At 44.5% G+C, this 21,698-nt stretch overlaps 2 protein-coding genes across 5 annotated transcripts in view; both read right to left on the bottom strand.

The window, feature by feature from the left end:
- Positions 1 to 21,698, bottom strand: part of ST6GALNAC3 (ST6 N-acetylgalactosaminide alpha-2,6-sialyltransferase 3) — a 643,023-nt gene that overhangs the window by 285,625 nt on the left and 335,700 nt on the right. The gene's annotated exons all lie outside the window — the stretch shown is intronic.
- The window catches only part of ST6GALNAC5 (ST6 N-acetylgalactosaminide alpha-2,6-sialyltransferase 5), a 155,915-nt gene that overhangs the window by 61,508 nt on the left and 72,709 nt on the right, over positions 1 to 21,698 (bottom strand). For all 4 annotated transcript variants that reach the window (XR_014513089.1, XM_083448434.1, XM_083448433.1 and 1 more), the window contains 2 exons: positions 20,890 to 21,090; positions 19,332 to 19,622 (listed from right to left, as the gene is read on the bottom strand). Coding sequence is in view for 3 of the 4 variants with exons in the window: in XM_083448434.1 (XP_083304560.1) it covers positions 19,332 to 19,622; positions 20,890 to 21,090 (492 nt within the window). In the remaining variant the exon portion in view is untranslated. The remainder of the gene's footprint in view (positions 1 to 19,331; positions 19,623 to 20,889; positions 21,091 to 21,698) is intronic.

Raw genomic sequence — 21,698 nt, 5'->3', positions numbered from 1 at the left:
AGGAATAATGAGGTTTCGGCTAATCATTGATTCTCTGTCCCCAAAACTGTTTTGACTGTTCCACACACACAAAAATGCTCCCAGCCCCCTAAACAAAAAGAAAGCAATGGTAACAAATACAGCTAAGATAATGCAGATAGCTTGCTGCAGGTGATGTTCCACTAAATTTTAATCAGAGTACGGTAGTTCCACTGAAATTAATGAACATGACTCTGAGTAAAACATAGTTGAACACTATGGCTTGAGCTGTCACAGACAAGTGCCTACAGCAGGGTTTTCCAAATTTAGGTCTCCAGCTATTTTTGGACTGCAACTACAATCATCCCTAGCTAATAGAACCAGTAGTCAGGGATGATGGGAACTGTAGTCCAAAACAGCTGGAGACCCAAGTTTGGGAAACACTGGCCTACAGGATCTGATACAAGTCACATTATTTTATGCTCTTTTCTCTACACTTCTAAGGCAGAATGACTCTTTTTCAGCTATGCTGAAGTAATTTTAGTTTCCTTTACTTATTTAGCAACAACTGTAACATTGCGTTGTCTGGCTTCCATACAAAACAAATAATATTTACATTACAAAGCTTTGAAAGTGAGGAAGGTTGTGGATCTGAGGGGAAGCTGGTGGACCAGGTAGAAAGCCATGGGTATGGTCATATCTGGGCAAGGGCTGGTAGTTACCCATTCTGTATGTATAGGATTGCATTTTGGCTTCCTGAGTATGCCGGATCAATGTATCATTACAAGAGCAAAGCTGTATCAAGTAATGCAATCTTTAACAAGGTTGCTTCATCTAACCTACTTCTAGGTTGAAAATACAGCAGCTGGTTACAAAAACCCTCCCAGCTAACACTAAGTTGGGAAATTCAGGCAAAAGTTCAGTGTTGTATAGTGATAGCTACTATCCAGCACATTTGGATTAGATAAGCTCCTAATAAAATCAATGGTCAACTGGCTATACAGTGGTACCTCGGGTTACATACGCTTCAGGTTACATTCGCTTTAGGTTACAGACTCCACTAACCCAGAAATAGTACCTCAGGTTAAGAGCTTTGCTTCAGGATGAAAACAGAAATCGTGCTCTGGCTGTGCGGCAGCAGCAGGAGGCCCCATTAGCTAAAGTGGTGCTTCAGGTTAAGAACAGTTTTAGGTTAAAAATGGACCTCCAGAATGAATTAAGTACTTAACCTGAGGTACCACTGTATTGAGAAGTAATAAAATAATTCCCAATACATCAGTCTTTAACAGGGGTGTGCAACTGGTCAACAACTTTGTCTTTCCTCCCCCCCAAAAGCTCAACAATTTACACCTGAAAGCCCCCCCCCAGGGGTAGATCACTGCCAGTTTTTTTATTCTGTGAGTAGATCATAGTCTCTTGGGAGTTGGACGTCCCTGTTCTATAACAGTGGTGGAGAATCAGCAGTAATACAGAGTCACTAGAACTATTTGAGATCTTTGGATGCACAGGAATAAAGCTAAGGAAACAACTCTAACTTAAATGGAACTGGGTGGCCAGATCCCAGGTCTGCCATGTTGCTGCTTGCCTCCCATGTAGTATGGTGGAAAACACCTACATACAGAGCCAAATGTGGTCCACCAGCTAGGTGCTACAGTCTGCCAAGTGTTTCACAACCTTCCCTGCTTTTGTGTGTTTATCAATCTGCTGTAGGACTCTTTACATGGTTGAAAATATGCATTCTGCATCGTGGCTCACACATTAAAAAGTACTTACTGACATCAGTAGGACTTACTTCTAAGTAGACATGTTTAGGGTGGCACCATAAGAAGCATATTGGCTAATACAAAATAGCAATATTTACAAAACAAGTATTTCCTGTTTGTCTAATATTCAGTAAGAAAACCCCCTCAAATTTCATTTCATTTGGGTTGTAAATGAGACAAAATGGTTTTTGTCAATTACAACAACACAAAGGCTTTATTACTGCTGTGTTCTCAACAACTACTTATCACCAAGTGTTGTTCGGGAGTTGTGTCCTGTGATCAGTGCTGGTCCAACAAGCACATGTCCCCAGTGAGAGCTTAGAGAAATGCTTGAGCAAATTGCTTAAGACAGGGAAATAAGTATTCAGCATGGGAGCTGTTAAATTTCCCATAAGGTGAAGGTGCTGATAGTATTCCATTTTGTTGCTGTTTCTCAACAGACCCTTTAGGAATTTAATTTATTTATTTGGCTATTAAGTTCAATCTATCCTGAGGACTTAAAGAATGAAAGTTAAAGTGTTGAAAAATGGGGCCTGAAAGGAAGAACGAACAATATTAGCAACACCTGATGCATACATTAAATTGCCACTTTATGCCTGCACATAAATGAATCAGAATCCACTACATACTGTTTGTATTCATTGATTCAACCTATGAAATCAACAGGTTTTATGGATAGGATTGTCTGGCAGGACTCTTGTTCAGTGGTTACATGGCAGGCAGAAAATCAGTTGTGGCAGCTTTTCCCAGCAAGAAGGTGCGGTTACAGATAAGATTTTCTGAGTTTCCCAGGATAACTTGTTTACACTCTCAGGGATATGTTTACATGATGACTGATAAGTGATGGGAGGCTCATTAATACTTGGCTTTTAGTTATCCACGCCTCTATTATTAGTTGGGCCAGTTATGGCATGATGATAAAGCATGGTTTATAATCATGGGAATTAGCCATAGCAAGTCTCAGGTTCACACACTCCCCCTTCTCCTCCTCCAGAAAGACTGTGAGCAGGAAATTGGAAACACTAATTTTTTTAATTATTATTAATGACACTTCAACATTACACCTGAACCCTAAACCATGGTTCATTTTGACTATAGCTTGTTGAAACAAGTGTCACAACAAACCATAGTTCAGATTAAGCACACTTGGTTGGTTAACAATGGAAGAACAAGCTGTGTTTGTTTAAAAACGGAAGAGCTTCTGACATCCTCACCCAATTTTTACCAGGACTCTTTTCTTTCTACTCACGTCTTCTGGCTCATCTGTGATACTGTGCCAATGAACACCACAGTACTACTGCAACTCTGTGCACAAGCCAAGTGGGGCAGCGCATGCCACCCCCATATACCAGAATACCACAATTCCATAAGAAAGCCACCACACATAGTACATATCCCATTCTCACTTGGCTTTAATGTGGCCACCTCCTTCAAGCAAGTACTAACTGGGTTAAAAACTGCATTATAGACAATTGTCGTGCAAAGAAGAGTTCCACAAAAGTGATCTAATTTAGCTTTGTTCTTACTTAGTGCACTAGGACAATATTGGAAAGAAAATACCTCTGCCTATTCTCAGTGGCCCATAAAGAAATAGAAATATGAAGCTCAAGGAAGAAACCTGTCTTACTGAATATACAAAATACGTTGCCCCTGAGCTCAGTGACAGATTAAGGCAAGCCCTGTGCAATGATATTTACCAGCAGATATTACATTTATCTCTGGCAAAATCTCAAAAAAGCTGAATACATCTATGGTGCACTCCTCTGTATTCCTATGGAGGGGTTGTTATTGTTTACATTTCCATAATGTCAATGTCTGTTTCCCTGTGTTTACCACACATCAGCAATCTGTCACCTCTATTCATGGCCCCCAGTCTCAGCCCCTTGATTACAAAGTTCTATTAACCCAAAGACAGGAGCAATTCACAAAGATAATCAAGAAGAAAGGTCAGTGGCTTATGAAGGAAAGCACTGACCTTTTAGTAAACCACCAGGGTTGCAACTCAGCAATGGTGTAAAGTATGAAAACGGTGGGATTCCATGCTCCCTCGGTAGCAGGCTATCACCCCGACACCACTCATTTAGTGCCACAGCTGTGTGCTACTGTTGTGACAAAAAGGCCAGGACTGTAAGCAAGTAACCGTGCATGAACTATCAGTGCAGATAGCATGGGAAGGAAAGCTAATGGAGGCACTATGGGAAATTGAAGACAGCCAGCATTGCTGTCACATTTGTGCACCTGCCTTGTGGTCAAACCTTGGAAGAATTAGTAAAAACAGAATGACTGAGCGACAAGCAGCGGGTTGCATGCCTTCAGAACATTTGCGTAATTGGAAGTGGAGAGTGCCAGTTGCTGAGCACGCCAGGTTGTGAGCCACAAATAATAAGACAGTTTGAAGGAACAGCCTAGGCTGGCCCTCGCTGCCTGTGCAAGCTCCATTAGAGGGCACTGGGAAAACCCATAGGATAAGCTAACAGAAGGGGAGGGAGATCTTAAAAGGTATTACCCTCATCATGTGCCATTGAGTTTGCAGCCAAGCAGAACTGGAAGGCTGCAAATCTTAGGTACATCCTACAACAGAGCAATTAAATTCTCGTGTATGCAGGTTTCCACCACCACCATCATCATTCTCCTTACCAATCTTTCAGCATAAAGCCCCAGGAAGGGTTACAACAAGAAAAACAATAGTTTAGAACAAAATAAAAGCAGCCAACCATACACAACAATTTTCAAGGTAATCTAGAGTTTTCAGGTAGGTTGAGGGTAGGGCTCCTCTTTGCCCACCCAGAAGGCCATCTCGAACTCCATTGTCCCTGCTTGTACACGTAGAAAAGGATCATCAATTACCTTGCATGTACATGCAAATTGCATGGGACCACCTGGGTGACTTCCTTAAAATCCCTTGCAATTTATACCTATGTAGGTGATCCATCTCTATGTGTTCATGTGGGAAGAGAGACGAGCTGTCCACTTGTTGGCCTGGTTAGTCAGAACTGCTCCAGTTCCTCAGATATACCATTGTAGTGTAGGGGGAAAAAATGCTGGTGCATTTGTAGGTGTCATCTTTAAAGAAAATTAAATTTTAAGACACTGAAGTTATGGAATGGGTCATTACAGGTAAGAATGCTATGTTTACTCACTTGAGCCTTAAATATGCAATACGCATATGCCTAAGGAAGGCAAACATTCACTACATCATGCCCTATTATGTCCATAAATTGAAAGCTTAATCTTTATATCTAACATTTTCATGCAAACCACTCCTATAACTTGGGAAGGGTTGTGTGAATATTATAACACGTTGTTCAAATATTCACTGAAACTGCAATGCGTTCTTCCTTAGTGGCTTAATGTGCAATTTGGAAGGAAAAAGTAAGAGTAATTACTGATGCAATAAAACACGAGCATACTGGAGACAACTCCATGGAATTTTAATTAGGGAAAAGCAGAATGTGTTATGATTTTCCTGTCCCCAAGTGTACATCTCATTTTCATGGATTTTGTTGTTGTTGAAAATTTAGTTTCATCTTCCAAAGGTAGAGACATAAAAGGACTTATGATGCAGCTAAGTATAAGCTTCAGCCTTCTTATAGAGGATATCTGGTACAGCATCCCCCTTTTTATCCTTTGCTCTTTAGAATAAGGTAAAACATAAATATATGAGAGGCTGATTCCTTTTAATTTATTTGCACTTACATCTGCTTAGACTAAGACCACAGCAAGCCCTGGCTGCGACAGTAGAAGATTAACACTCTTGTCATAGTAACATGCTTGAAAGAGAAGCTTAACTTTATCCTTAAGGTTCATAAAACTTCCCACGTATGGAGAACAACTTTAATATATACAGTATAATATAATGCTCTATACTTTTACTTCTAAAGACAAGGGAAATATGGCTCTAGAGACCAAGATGCAAATATTACATCCACTGTGGAAATATTTAGCTGGCGGGGTGAGGATGGGGGTTGGAAGAAAAATTATACCACTTTGTTTGCTTCAAAAGAATTATTCTGATTTCACACAAAAAATAAAACTACCTTTGTATCAGGATATAAGAGGAACACACAATTTCATATTACTCTTGTCAGAAACATTACCTTAAATATTCTCTAAGATTACCACCTTCCCCCCAACCCAGACAAACAATTTCCATGGACTTCACCTCAGCACATGGAACAATTTTTAAAAGTGTCTGTTAAGAGCTTCCGAGACTGTGTTTAATGTAGCCTCCTTTAAATCTGCGGCTTTCAAGTGGCATTAATCTTCCCTTCCCATCTGTTAGACTTTCCAAGATTATCATGGCAAGAGAAAGTTAAAAGTATGAATTATTCTTGAAAACACTGTTTTTCACTTACCGTAACATAAATAAGACATAATGCAGTCATGCATAACACACACACACACACAACCTTAAGAAACACAGAAAATGAAGTCACATTTGAAAATAAATACAATAATGCTATCCTGTGAAATACATGCAAAAACTAAAATATGATCTCCGTAGCTGCTACCAAGAGGAGCTGAAAATATCAGAAGGTTAATGCATGTGTCCCTTCCACGTATCACCACATCCAACAAGATGCTTTCATTAGGGCAGCAGCAATTAATTGGTTTGCTTAATTAATTAAGAAAAACTGATAAGAATGCCCTGATTAATTGGCAAGCTGTTTTATTCATTTTTTAAATACATGTACATGCAAAAATTGGCAAGCAACATCCTGTCTGTAAGAGGAGGGAAATGTTTTTCTAAAGAAAGATGTATGTTATGAAATATGCAAGCATTGTCTAAAAGCAAAGAAAGCATGTTTCTTTCCTTCAGAAATACCAATTTTATTGAAACACGTCAACTAATAAATGAATCAAAACTCATACAATTTCAAATGAAATTTCTTGCATTTTTGGTAACAACAACATGTCTCCATCTGACTGGGTTGTCCCTGCTACTCAGGGCGGCCCCCAGCAAAATATTAAAAATGCAATAATATATCAACCATTAAAAACTTCCCAGTACTGGGCTGCCTTCAGATGTCTTCTAAAAGTCAAATAGTTGTTCATCTGCTTGAGATCTGATGGGAGGGCATTCCACAGGGAGGGTGCCACTACCCAAGAAGCCCCTCTGCCTTGTTCCCTGTAGCTTCACATCTCACAGTGAGGGAACCATCAGAAGACCCTCAGAGCTGGACCTCATTGTCCAGGCTGGACAATGAAGGTGGAGACACTCCTTCAGGTATACAGGGGTGTTTAAAAGTCAACACAAACACTTTGAATTGTGCTAGGAAATGTACTGGGAGCCAGTAGATCCTTTAGGACCAGTGTTATATGCTCCCGGCAGCTGCTCCCCAGTCAGCAGTCTAGCTGCTGCATTCTGGGTTAGTTGTAGTTTCGAGACACCTTCAAAGTCTTCATCCCTTTTAACTACCGTATTTTTCGCCCTATAAGACGCACTTTTCCGCCTCCAAAAATGAAGCGGAAATCTGGGTGCGTCCTATGGGGCGAATGCAGGCTTTCGCTGAAGCGTGGAGAGCGAGAGCGGTCGGTGCGCACCAACCCCTCTCGCTCTCCAGGCTTCAGGAAGACATCCGCAGCCTAGGCAGCCCTGCGGGAGGTCCCGCAGGGATGTCTAGGCTGCGGATAGCAGCCTGCTTCCCGGAGCGTCGGGCGCCCTGAAAGCAGAGCGCCCGGCGCTTGGGGAACACATCCGCACCCTAGGCAGCCCTGCAGGAGGTCCCGCAGGGATGTCTAGGCTGCGGATAGCAGCCTGCCGCCCGGCGGGTGGGGCGCCCTGAAGCAGAGCGCCCCTCGCGCCGGGCAGACACCCGCAGCGTGGGGAGCCCTCCAGGAGTTCCCTGCAGCGCTCCCCACGCTGCGGATAGCAGCCTGCCGCCTGGCGCGAGGGGTGCCCTGAAGCAGAGCGCCCCTCACGCCAGGCAGACACCTGCAGTGTGGGGAGCCCTCCAGGAGTTCCCTGCAGCGCTCCCCACGCTGCGGATAGCAGCCTGCCGCCTGGCGCGAGGGGTGCCCTGAAGCAGAGCGCCCCTCACGCCAGGCAGACACCTGCAGCGTGGGGAGCCCTCCAGGAGTTCCCTGCAGCGCTCCCCACGCTGCGGATAGCAGCCTGCCGCCTGGCGCGAGGGGTGCCCTGAAGCAGAGCGCCCCTCACGCCAGGCAGACACCTGCAGCGTGGGGAGCCCTCCAGGAGTTCCCTGCAGCGCTCCCCACGCTGCGGATAGCAGCCTGCAGCCCGGCGGGCGGGGCGCCCTGAAGCAGAGCGCCCCTCGCGCCGGGCATACATCTGCAGCATGGGGAACGCTGCAGGAGTTCCCCGCAGCGCTCCCCACGCTGCAGATAGCAGCCTGCTGCCTGGCGCGAGGGGCGCTCTGCTTCAGGGCGCCCCTCGCGCCAGGCAGACACCCGCAGCATGGGGAACGCTGCAGGAGTTCCCTGCAGCGCTCCCCACGCTGCAGATAGCAGCCTGTTGCCTGGCGCGAGGGGCGCTCTGCTTCAGGGCGCCCCTCACGCCAGGCAGACACCCGCAGCATGGGGAACGCTGCAGGAGTTCCCCGCAGCGCTCCCCACGCTGCAGATAGCAGCCTGCTGCCTGGCGCGAGGGGCGCTCTGCTTCAGGGCGCCCCTCGTGCCAGGCAGACACCCGCAGCATGGGGAACGCTGCAGGAGTTCCCCGCAGCGCTCCCCACGCTGCAGATAGCAGCCTGCTGCCTGGCGCGAGGGGCGCTCTGCTTCAGGGCGCCCCTCACGCCAGGCAGACACCCGCAGCATGGGGAACGCTGCAGGAGTTCCCCGCAGCGCTCCCCACGCTGCAGATAGCAGCCTGCTGCCTGGCGCGAGGGGCGCTCTGCTTCAGGGCGCCCCTCGTGCCAGGCAGACACCCGCAGCATGGGGAACGCTGCAGGAGTTCCCCGCAGCGCTCCCCACGCTGCAGATAGCAGCCTGCTGCCTGGCGCGAGGGGCGCTCTGCTTCAGGGCGCCCCTCACGCCAGGCAGACATTGGCCAGCCCCACAAGCTCGGGGGACAGCAGGGAGGCGCAGCGCCGCCACCCCGCTGTTCCTCGACCTGGTTGGGTTTCCCGGACCTGCTTTTGGGGGGAAAATAAAGGAAATTTTTTTTCCTTTATTTCCCCCCAAAAAAACTAGGTGCGTCCTATGGGACGGAGCGTCCTATGGGACGAAAAATACGGTATACAGTTGCAACTGCCAAATGCCAGCAGCAATTTGTGACAATAATCCAGAATGCAGGTTAGAGGTCATCACTGGTCTGTTGGGTCACAATCAAGGAATTCTTGTGCACTCTAGGAGCTTCGGAAGAAATAAGGAAAGTTCATAAGGTCTGTATTTATAACAGACCTGTGCAACTTGTTATCCACTAAGCCAAACATAACCCATCCCAGCCTCTGACAGGGAGCAAAAACTGGAGGTTTATCACATCCCTGGAGGATTACATTTTTGGCTTGGTACATTAAGAGTCCCGGCATAAAATAATAAAAAAAGAAGGAAGGCAAATGCTGGCCACAGGCTTAAAAAAGCTATCCTGTGCTTTCCTGCAACATAATGGAGGTGAATTTCACCGGAACAGGAGAGAGGTTTTGTACACAGACGATGAAATTATAAAGTTGTGTAGGAAGGCAGGAGGAGGCAGAAGAGAGGGAAAGAGAAATAAGGAGAAACAAGTTGAGAAACACGTTCTGGAGCCGCGAGCAACAGGGCAAAATGTTTTATCACTATTTGGAGGACTGGAGGAGAACATGCTCCTGATAACAAATGCCATCTCCAGAAGCGCTATGTCCTTTTATACCTGATTATTTCTTACTAAACAATTTCCCAAGTACAACACTTTTCCCTAAAGGTCCCTATATACACTGTGCCTCATATATAGATGTACATGTTTTCCACAGCTCTTCGGTTGCTGGATTTTATTTTCCCTTAGAGGGAACTGCAAGGACTAATGTGCTATCCAGTGTTATTACAACTGTTTCATCTACTCCTGACCTTCCTGTAACCAAAGGGCAAAATGTATTCAAATTTAATATAAGGGAAAGGGTGGATGTTAAAAAATATTTATTTTATGGGTACTAAAACCAGAGCAAATCTAACATGTACTAATAACACACTTGAACAGACTGGAAACCAGAGGTTACTTGACATGGCTGGCAAGGCAAATTTTACAGTCTATAAGAAATAAGCAAGGCATGTTCACAATTCATAATTTGCTGTGAGACAGTATCCTCTCCGTCTTCTAGGCTATTTCTTATCAAATAGCCTATTTCATCAAGCTGTTTTGACTACATCTTCCATCTGCCCTAGTGTTTCCAAAGGACCTTCAGAAGAGCAAAACTCCTAAGTCACATTGTTAAGCCTTCTTATCAAAAAGGAGATGGCATAAAAAAGTCTATTATATGCACCTTTACAACTTGTGCTATATATTTTCTCTTTACAACTTCCCTTGACTCAACATCGATAGGAAGATGCCTTCTCCCTTCCACAAAAATACCCAATCTGATACTGCAATTAAGAATGCTACTTCAAAAAAAACCACGCAGCACTTACTCTTTATTACATACTGTATTAGCATTTTTGTGAATCACAGTCAAGAGAACTATCGTTTGTACAGCTGCAACATTTCAGGTTCCTAGGGCTGACTCAAAACATTTTGCTGGTTGAGGCTAAGCAGAAAATGGTGTCCTCTCTCCACCCCTGCCACATCACAAATCAAGGCCAGTCAAGCCATTTGGCACTTGAGACATAAAATATCATAAGTCTCTCTCTATGGCAGTAAAAAAAACATTACAATATATTCATTTCCTTTTCATGACACTGGAAATTAACTGCCTGAGGCAATCAACTGCACTTCACTCTGCCTAATGTTAGGGCTGGCCCTGCAACCTTTGGCATTATTCAGCAATGCTGCTGTGAAAGCACCACAGAGCTGAACAGCCCACACCCATTTTTTTCTGCCCTAAAGGTTTCCACTGTGCTGCTAAAAAGATATCCCAGTTCTCTCTCTCAGAGCCACAGTATCACACATAAATGTGAAGTTTTCCCCCCTCCAAATATACAGACTGCAACCCTGTAGCCACTTACATGGGAGTAAGCTCATTGAATCCACTCACACATACTTCTGAGGAGAAATGTACATGATTGCTGTATGTAAGATTGCTGAAGAATGTTGGCCATTTTTAATAGTGTTCTCTATAAGAACATTCCATAATTATTCCATAATTAAACAGGAAGAGCAGGAAATGAAGAGACTCTGTGTAGGACAGAAGCAAAGACAATGCAATATCCAGCCTCACCTTGAAAGTGGCCTTTGTGCTGTCACATCAGCTTATATCAGCACCAAAGCTCAGTTGAGTTGATTACACTAATTAGGAGCTAAATTAATACACCATGGTCCTTAATATCAATGCCACCTTTGTTTCATGGGCACCATTATCTGCATGTGTCACTGAGCAATGCAGGGCAGGTTAAAGCAGAAAGCCAGTAACAAAAAGATACTAAAAGCTAAAGCCCACATTTTTCGTTCAGCAAAATGCTATTGGGTTAAGGAATTTCTATTTCGACTGATCGCATTAAAAGCCAGCTATGTCTCCTTAACATGCTTTAGTTCTTACTGGGGGTATAGTGTGTGTGTGTGTGTGTGTGTGTGTAAGTAAGTAAAAGACATCTGTACTACACAGAGACAGAAGACCTAGCTAATACTCATGCAAAATAATTTTTTGGGCAATTTTGATGCATTTGCAGAGTTATCAATTTTTGAAGCAATTTAAACCTTTTGATCTTTTTACAATTCTAAGGACTAGTATGCTCCCATACTTGTGGGCAGGTGTGGGTGATGAGTAAGCCGCATCAAAGATTATGAATTTATGTAGGATAGCATTATGCCCGGGATGTATGATGTGGCCAGAGGCTGAGTAGCTGTAACTAGCCGATTAAGTTCACATATATATATAGCACTACTGCACTTTTTGATTAAATAAGTTATTGCTGCTGGAGGACAGTAGTATAGAACTTTTCCACCCTAGCAGCAAGTGCTTGAGATTAAATTCTAGCCACACAGCAGCAGAAAGAGAAATGGGGACCAGCCCCTACATTATGTAGAACCTCAGGGATCAGCCTTGCTCTTAGGTCTCAGTAAACTGAGGCTGCTACTTCATCTTGCTGCTGTTACTTATACGCCCTGCCACCTTGCTTGTGTTGAATTCCCTTTCTGAGTCTCTGAATTCCACAAACTGGCTTGCTCCATGGACTGCTACCAATGCATCCAGTTCTATCAGAGAGAAGTGAGCCTATTTCTGACCACAGCACATCTCTTTACTATGTTTACCATCTCAAGCGCATCACTGGGCCTTAAAAATATGGCATTCCAGCCAGGGATGTAGAAAGGCATCACTTTCTATCAGTGGCGTAGCGTGGGTTGTCAGCACCCAGGGCAAGGCAAGTAATTTGCGCCCCCTAACCCGTGGATTTGCGCCCCCTAACCCTAACCCCCAGATGTTGCACCCGGTGCGGCCGGCCCCCCCTGCACTCCCCACGCTACGCCACTGCTTTCTATTCTGATCTGTATGCATAACATGCAGCACTGTTTCTGTTCCAATGCAGTTTGTTTCCTGCAAAAAACTATATTATTTGTCTCACTGTCCACTATGGTGCAATTATGTAATTAATTACGTGTTAGCATTGTGTTATTCCACCCCATTCATTTCAATACAAAGGAAATGCAATGGAAATGGGGGGAAATGTAATCAATTACGTATTGTTTGCAGAGTGAAAGCAACAGCTGTGAATACTGATCATATTCGCTGACTGATTTCTGTTCTGGACATAGGATGAATAGGTGAACACTGGCAATTTCTGCTCCCATGTCTGTTTTTGTTGGAACTGTCCAACATGCCTAATTCCAGCCTTCTGGTCACATTCAAATAGCATTTTTGCCGGAGGAAAGCTTCACACCTTTATAGTCAGACTATCCCCCTCCCCCCAAAAAGCACAGCAAAAGTATCTCAATAAGGTGTTCCTATGTTTTCCCACAGTAAATACATAATGATGTGGAATTTTAAATGCACAACATGTTGAGCTGATTGATACATAGTTAGTAGCAATAAGGGATAAAGTACTTCAAGGGATTACAAACAGAGCTGGTGCCAAGTCAAGACTGACAGCTGCTTGCAAGAAACTAGCAATCTGGCATGGAGCAAAAGGTACCATTTTCTATCTTTGTTCCACTGCTTTGTGATACAGATAGAATGTTATCACTTAATGCACACTGAAACTTTAAACAAGAATCATCAGAATGAAATGAACCGGTGATGCAATTTTTCAAGCTCAGAGAAATAGTTAATGCTGCTGGGAACAAAAAGCAGAACACACACAACATGCGCAGTCAACATCTGAATGATGTTTAATGTGAGTTCCCAAATTTCTCTTCCCTGCTCTTCTGGGGACAAAACAAACTCGTGGTTTATTTCTCTGCAATGAACTGTGAACTGAACACTGCTCGTTCACATTAAACTTGAGTTCATTTTAACTATGGTTTAATGTAGTCTTTGCCAACCTGACACTGCCCAGATGTTTTATTACAGCTCATGCATGGGAGCTGTAGTGCAAACTTGGGGGGAGTTATAGGCCAAAACATCTGGGGGGCATCAGACTAGTAAAGGCTAGTTTGATGTGATATGCAAATGAACCTGTCCATCTAGATATTTGGCTTCAATTTCAAGGTTGTAGAGTAACTGTATGGTAACATCAATGACCTTTATGGAAACCAGAACTACCCACAAGGATTATATGTACAAATAATGGCTTATCATGTCATTTGACCCTTCAGGCTTGTCTGCTGAGCATCAATCTGAAGTAGACACACACATATATATATTCTTATCTTTTTTAGCAGCATGCCTCCTCACACCAGGGTGACTGATCCTCCTCATCCAAGATCTGGTAGCCTCTCTGTTCTCTTGGATGCGCATTCACATCCTGAATCATAGTTGTCAATAGAGGCTAGTAGTGATTTGTTCCCAGCTCTCAGCAGTGCTGTGCATTGGTTCATCCATACAGAAAGCCAATTGTTTTTTTCCTGCGCACAGCAGAATCCAAAATGAGTTTGTGAGCATGCACAAACCAATCACTGCTTTGTTGTGATTCTTCCTTCAAGCAATGCTGTTTCCCAACAATATATGATTTGCTTGCATTATTTGGTGAAGAGGAACTGTTACATTAATGAAAGAACCCCCAGATTTCCTCTGTAAACGGATGCAGCAACTGGATACTTAACCAGTCCTATGCACACTTCTAGAAAGTAAGTCCCAGGAAACTGAAGGAGGGCAATTACTTCTGCATATCCATGCACACAATTGCATGGTTAACCTATTAATGCTAAACACAAGGTAGTTTACCCACTAACTGGTTACTTGATTATTTGACCTGTTCCCCTCCATGCAATGCTTTTTAGAATGTTAGATTAATTCTGATTAAATTGTGATGTGTTTGAAAGTAAAAACTTGTTATTTCAAGCTTTCATGGTAAGTGGCCATGAAAGAAAGCCTATCTCCATCGTCTTATATAGAACAGAAACCTTTGGACAGCCTATTCTAGAACAAAGTGATCATACAGCTGATCCAACTACTTCACCTTTCAGAGCAAAAACAGTAATCTTTAACCATCCAGATTATCTCCTATTCCAAAGTTCTGTGGAAACTCCTGGAACTTTAGGGGATGGGGAGAGGGGAAACTTAGGGGGAACAGAGGGGAGAAAGTTCCGTTGCACTAGCAGACCACGGTCTGCTCATGCATACCTCCCTTAATGATACATTGAATTCCACCCCAAGGCTCCTGTTGGTGGATATTGAACAGCAAATGCTCCATTACTATCGATATGCTCAGCACAAGCCCTTTGACTGTGTACTTTCAATGGGTGCTACTCTTAGGAAAGTGAACAAAAGATTGTAGGCTTACTTGATAACAGAGCATACCTGGCTTTTTAAAGAAAGGTATTTGAAAACTACATACACCAACATAATGAGCAGAAGTAACTGATGTAAAGCTTAAATTGAGTACCAGATACATTCCCTCATGGCCTTATCTTGCATCGCAAGAGATGAAGCAGCAACCCTCAACAGATTCCATCTCTTACAAAAAGCTCTCCATGGAAGAGAATTATTATTATTTTTGTTCTGCAACAGCAATAACCTTTTCTCTCTTGCTTCAATTATACAAAGTAATTATGTCGCCAAGTATGTTCTGAACTGGAGACTATGGAGATTTCAAACTATTTGCAGAACTACTCTTCATTAAATATATATATAGATATATATAGCATATGAATGCACGTGTGTGTGTGTGTGTGTGTATATATATATATATGTGTGTGTGTGTGTGTGTGGTACAATTAAATTATGCTAGTCATCATGCTCTCTGAAAGCAACATATTCTAAGTCTTCAGACCAGTTAATACTAGGAGGTTTTCCTTCAACTATTTCTATAGAAAAAAATTACCTTCTTCCAGTTTCCAAATGTTAAGTCAGTAGTGAAATATCTCATTATAACTAGAAAAAGCAAGTCACTTGAACCAGATCCCTTTATTTATTTTTCCATGTATTAAAAGTAATACTGAACTGTCTTTTCATTCAAGTTCTGTACATGGTATTTATCTGCAAGTGACCAACATTATCTTCCGTATTTGTTACTGCTGTCAACTTCATTTTGTTTTTGTTAAACTATCTGAAAATTGCGCTGATACTTCTTTCTTGAAAGAACAACCCTGCTTTCATCAAATCAAGGCTATATATAGTGTTTGAACCTACTATGAAAGGAAGGGAGGAAGCTGTTTACTTTTGACATATAGTCATGAATAGATCCCATAGGAATTATGTATGATGCGTGGAAAGAGAAAATACAATGTTAATTTTTTTCCCCAGGTGAAGTTGTGATGGAAACTGCAAAGTTTTCTACGTATCTGTTAGTACTGCTGTCAGACACAACCTTAAACACCTTGTTCCTAAATACACTGTGAGGGCATTTCCAAAGTTGTTCTCTTCTGTGGAATTTCCAGTTGTTGTTTATACACTTTTCATAGAGCATTCACATGTTGTCATTGTTAGTCCATTGCTTCCATGATGTTACTAGACCTACTTATGGGTAAAACACAATTCTTGCAACCGGATAACTAAATAGCTCTATGCCCTATGTAAGAAAGCCTGTCCAGTAGGTAGGCACAGTGTTTGAAGTCTTTCTGGGATTTTGTGCTTTTACACTGAATGCTTCCTCTTTGCATCTTCAGCCAGCTTTATTGCTTTCTGTTGATGCGTGCTGGAGGACTCCTGAAATAAATAGCCTTAGATTTGCTCATTGAATAGTCTCTCTAACAGAATAAACTTCATTATGTATACTCTGAAGGAAGCCCCATTGAGCTTCCTAGTAAGAGTGCTTAAGACTGCAACGTAAATTGCAGAATGTCCTGTAGCGGCTTCTACTCTTCTCTTCTCTTTTCTTTTTTTAAATGCTTTATTAAAGGCACCATAAAAAAAAAAAATAATGATTTAAATGACAAGAAATCAGTAATTAAAGAGTTCTTCTACCACAGGAAAAAGAAACCGACGTGGGGACTAACTGAGACGGACTACATTCAAGTGATAAGCCAGGGGCTATTTGTCACTCAGTCCCCAAAAACCTGGTGCAATAAAACCTTTTATTAGCATGAAAACTGAGCTTTACTGACAACAAGAACTTACTTGTGAGTAGTAGGCATTAGAAAGCAGTCTTCTGGGTTGCCGTTGGGAATGGCATTGCTGGATAATAAAGCACTCTATTAAGCAGTGTGTGGAACCTTTGGGCAGGATTCACCCAATGAGTCCCATCTGTGCAAATCTTGCATGAGGGCTCCTCTTAGACGGATGGGACACCCACATAGGATGATGTTGAATTCCAGCCCTATGTCTCAGTTCTACTCCTAGCTAGTTATAGAAAAGCAATGCCTCAGCAGTGGTGAAGGGCTCCAGTCCTGAAGCACCCTTACCTAAATATTGTCGATTTGTAAAGCATTTACTTCAAGGGAACTGTGCACAGGGGCCATAGCCTTATAATAGAAAGGTGCAGTAATTAATTTTTTTATCTCAAATTAATCCATACTTCATCTCCTGTATCACTTAATCATGCTTTTTAAGTAACTCCTATCAGTAGATGTATGATTTTAAAAACAACAATTACTACAATGCTTACTACCAAAATCACAGTCAAATCTTGTCGATTTACTCTGAACAGCCACCTGAAATGTGTAGAAAGAGCACTTGTATGGAATGGAATGTCTTCAGACTATAGGTGGAGATTACCTGTCTGAACTGCCCCCATGTGCTAAAGCAATGACAACACCCAGCTCCCTGCAGGTAGAAATAGAGAAGGCAGGCTCAAAGCCTTCATGGTGACCATAGTAGCTTTTCGTAGGCTAAGAATTTACTGTGAAGTCCTAGGAGGCATGTGCTTCTGTGCACATATTTTATCCAGTTTTTCCACACATGATATACATTTAAATCCCATTATACCACAATAATTTGAGACCTCTTCCCACACTCCTTGCTGCATTAAGAAAACCATACTTTTGTCACCTTTGCTTCAGAACGCAATTAGAGACTATCAGTCTTGAAAGTATCCTCGGTAGCAAATATTACTACTGACAAGAGTGTCATTCTGAACTTATCTACAACACCAAATTTTACTTCTGCAAATAGGTTTGTATAGTACACACAAAGCATGCACAGCATTGCATCATCAGTATCATTTATCCAAGGCCCAATGGAGAGGTTGAAATTTGTATGCACCATTTTTATTTTTTAAAGCCAACTATCTTTCCTTTGCCCTTGAGAATATTGATTCTGTGGGGTCTGCAAAGCCTTCACAACCAACGTTAGAGACTTTGATCTGCTAAGAAGCAGAAGTTGCCCACTACAGGCAGACCTACAAACTGGCAGATGAAGCTTACTTTAAAGGAAGGAATTCCTTCTGAAGGTAGTGCCTTTTTCACAAAAACACTTCTGCAAAAGGGAGTGATTAAAGCCTGTTTATCTGTTTGATTCTGATAATTTAGGCCATGCCAAAAAATTTTTTGTCTGGAAAAGCTCCCAGTGTAACAGAACTCCCTCTTAAGACAGTTCCCAACTGTGAAACCAGTGGGTGGTATCTGACTAAGCCATACAGGGAACAGACCCATTGAATTTACCCACTCATGGTGGCAACAGTGGAAGACGGCACAGTGATTGGGCCCAAATTAGGCTCTGTGCTGGTTGGCACTGGCTGTGAATCAGCTGGGAATCCAGCCAGTTCAGCCTTACCCTGCCCCACTTAGGGGCTTTCTGCTGGCAGAGACACCAATAGGCCTTCTGCTCACCCACACATGGGAAGCTAGTTGAGCCAGCAGAAACAAGAGGGGAAACATCTTCATGCAATCCAACGCCTCCTGTGGGATTTGGATTGCAGCCTTAGTTAGGATACCACCCACTGTATACAGCCACCAAATGAAACATTCCTCTCTCTCTCTTTCTGTTATTATCCTTTACTGAGTTTTACATTGATTAATTTATACATTTTCCATTCGTTCTTCAAAATATGTTAAGTATATATTTTTTAAAAAAACGTTTCTCTCTTAACGAGCAATAGACAGTATGTGGCGTTTGCTCTGAGATATCCCATCAGGCAATATTAATAAAATAAAATAAAACAGGCTCAGCTGGAACAGCACAAGCCTCTTCATCTCAAGAGCCATAAGTTCGAGCCCCACGTTGGGCAAAAGATCCCTGCATTGCAGAAGGTGGGACTCGATGACCCTTATGGTCCCTTCTATAGGATTCTATGTGAATTCATTATTATTGTTAACAACATGTATTTGCTGCTTTTTGTTTTTTCCCCACAGAAAGCGATCCAAAGAATAATTTGGATTGATTGCCCCTGGAATAAAGGGCAGCCTTTTGAATGGCAACGTGATCCCTAAAAACATCCCACAGGGCTGTATGTCCGTGGGGCACTCCACTCTCACTGCCTCTGAGAAGAGCGTGGCTCCTTAACTCCTGGATGCGGGTAGTGCTGTGGGTTAAACCACAGAGGCTAGGACTTGCCGATCAGAAGGTCGAAGGTTGGCAGTTCGAATCCCCCCCCCCCAGCGTGAGCTCCCCTTGCTCGGTCCCTGCTCCTGCCAACCTAGCAGTTCGAAAGAACGTCAAAGTGAAAGTAGATAAATAGGTACCGCTCTGGCAGGAAGGTAAACAGCATTTCCGTGCGCTGCTCTGGTTTGCCAGAAGCGGCTTAGTCATGCTGGGCACATGACCCGGAAGCTGTATGCCGGCTCCCTCAGCCAATAAAGCAAGATGAGTGCTGCAACCCCAGAGTCGGCCAAGACTGGACCTAATGGTCAGGGGTCCCTTTCCCTTACCTTAACTCCCATGCTATTTCCCCATAGTTCATGGAACAGAAATGTCTATTACACACACCTTTTTCCCGGAGAACTTTCATCAGTCGGCCCAAGCCAAGGGCCCCAGAGGAGCTCCCTCTTCGGCGCCCTTGTCCGCCCTTCGCCTCCTCCCCCTCCCCCCGCACCTCTCCGCCTGCGCTCACCTTGTGGTCCAGGACCCCGATGTAGCCTTCCAAGGGGCGGTCGGGGAGGCGCTTCTGCCCGCTGCCGCCCAGTTGCTGAGGGCTCTCCGGCTTCTGGCTCGCCGTCACCGCCACCTGCTGCTGCTGCTGCGGTTGACTTTGCTCTTTCGGGCTTCCGTCGCCGCTACTGCCTCCTCCTCCGCCGCCGCCGCCACTACCAGCGCCTCCGCCTCCGCCACCGATGCTACCATACATGAGCAACAAGCTAGTGCACATGGTGGTGAGCGCTAAAGACACAGCCAGCCCATGGCGCTGAAAAGGGGGACAAGGAGACACGCTGAGAGAACCCGCCGTGCGCAGGGGAGAGCGCGCTCCCCACCAGGCAGGCGGAGAGCGGAGCGCTGCGGAGCCCGAGGCCGGACGTGGTGGAGATGGCGGAGCGGGAAACGGCGGCGGCGGCGGCCAGGAGGCGTTGCGCGCGGGCGGCTCAGGCGGCAGCACCGTCGCCGGGGTCCCTCGCGGCTCAGTCGCCGCCCCCCCCCCCAGGTCTCCCGCTTCCCCGCCGCTCTCCTTCCCGCCTCACCAGCCCCCGCCCCGCGCGCGCCTCGCCGCTTCCCGCCTCGCCTTTGCAACCCGCCACTGTTGGAGGAGTTCTGATTGTTGTCAATAAAAGCTCGGCGTCTCTCTCTCTTTCTCTCCACACCCGCGCCAGCCTAACTCATGTGAGGCAGCCCCTTTTTTTTGCAAGTTTCCCGTCCTTTTTTATGGCGGGGATGCGGGTGGGTGTGAGGAGAATGCAGCTCTGCGTCTTGGTAGCCTTTGCAAGTTCTAACTTCTTCTGGAAGGGGTTGGGTCTCCTCTCCATGGAGAGATCCCTGCAGGTTGGTGCGGGCGGGCGGGTGCCACCCAGCGCTACCATTTTAATCTCTGGGGTGGCGAAAGAAGCCGGGGTGGGGAGGGGTGGAACCGTCTATTTCCAGCCCCTGTAAGTTCCAAAGCCTCTTGAAAAGTGCAGCTTCCTCCTGAATTTGACCCCCCCCCTCCACACACACAGTCTGCTTTCTGCCTTCCTAAGCCCCTGTCTCTTATCCTCCTCTCACTTTTCCGGCTTACCCTTTCGCTGCCATTCCCACTGCTCCCACGTTTTGCAGTTTTTTAGGTGGGGGAGAGAGCAATGCCTGCCCGTGATTATTGCCCTAAGCGCCCGCGATCCCTCTTTGCAAGGCAAGTCGGTTCAGCTGAACACCAACAGCCATCATAATGGCATGTGAACCTATTTGCTATTTAAAAATAAGGCAGGCGGGAAGTTCCTTTGCTTCTCTTCCTTGACAAGGTTTCAGCCCAAGACCCCCTTGCAAAATTGCCCACGGAGCAAAAATGCCCATAAATAAATAGGGCAAGCCGCACAGAGGCTGAAATCACCCGACCCAAAGGAAGCCTGGGGTCTTTCTCGTCTGTCTCTCCCGACAACTCCCAGCCAGGTCTGGTGGTTTCGCTTCACAGTTCCTAAGGACCGGAGGCTGGGGGGGGGGGGGCGCGTAATCTGGGACCATTTTTAGTTCCTGCGAAACTGACTTACCATCAGCGTCTTCATTTTCGTGCCCCTCTCCTTTAGATACCGCGATCTCAGGCTCGAGCGACTGAAGCCACTTTTTCCTCGAGGGTTTCCATTGCGAAGGAGCCAGTTAATGCGGTTTCCGCCGGGGATTGGGAGCGGGGATAAAAAATCCAAAGCCACAGTCGGGATCAGCCCAACCTTGAGCTGTTGTGGGAAGCGCGGCTGTTGCAGAGATTAGAGAGAGAATTAAAACTGGACCCTTTTAGAGTCTCCCAGTGATCTACACAACTGCCGCCTGGCGGGGCCTTCTGGGTCCTAAACCGCGCTGGCTCACAGCTCCTTCTCGGGCTCAGCATAGGTAGAATTTTAACAGTTTACTTTTAGCTTTTATTAACCCTAGGTGAAAATCAGGTGCCTACTTCCTTCGATTTGTGGAGAGGGGAAAAGATCGCTCCAGGAGACGGGAAAAGGAATCCTAAATTTGCACTCACAAACTCTACAATGGCATATTCGATCAGTGAATGATCCTTTCCTGACTAACATAAATTATATATGTATTAAAAAAATACAAGGCGTACTTGCAGGCTGATAATACCAGCAATTATCTTCTTCAAAATTCCTGTTTTAAGCACTATTCTCTACCTAATCATTTCCTTTTTAAAGACCTAAGTGCCTGTAGTTTTCTGGCCATTAATTCTGTCTCTCTATCTCTCACTAGGCTTTTGTATGTTTTCCAAGCAACTCTTTTGTGAATAGTTCCATTATCTTTTCATAGTGCTTGATTATTTAACTACAGTTTAAATGTTTTCTAGGTCTTATGTCTGTGAGCC

Source organism: Podarcis tiliguerta (genome assembly GCF_965153285.1).
Source record: "Podarcis tiliguerta genome assembly, chromosome: 6".
NCBI lineage: Eukaryota > Metazoa > Chordata > Lepidosauria > Squamata > Lacertidae > Podarcis > Podarcis tiliguerta.
The sequence above is the reverse complement of the archived record's forward strand: the minus strand, read 5'-3'. Positions and strand labels throughout refer to the sequence as shown.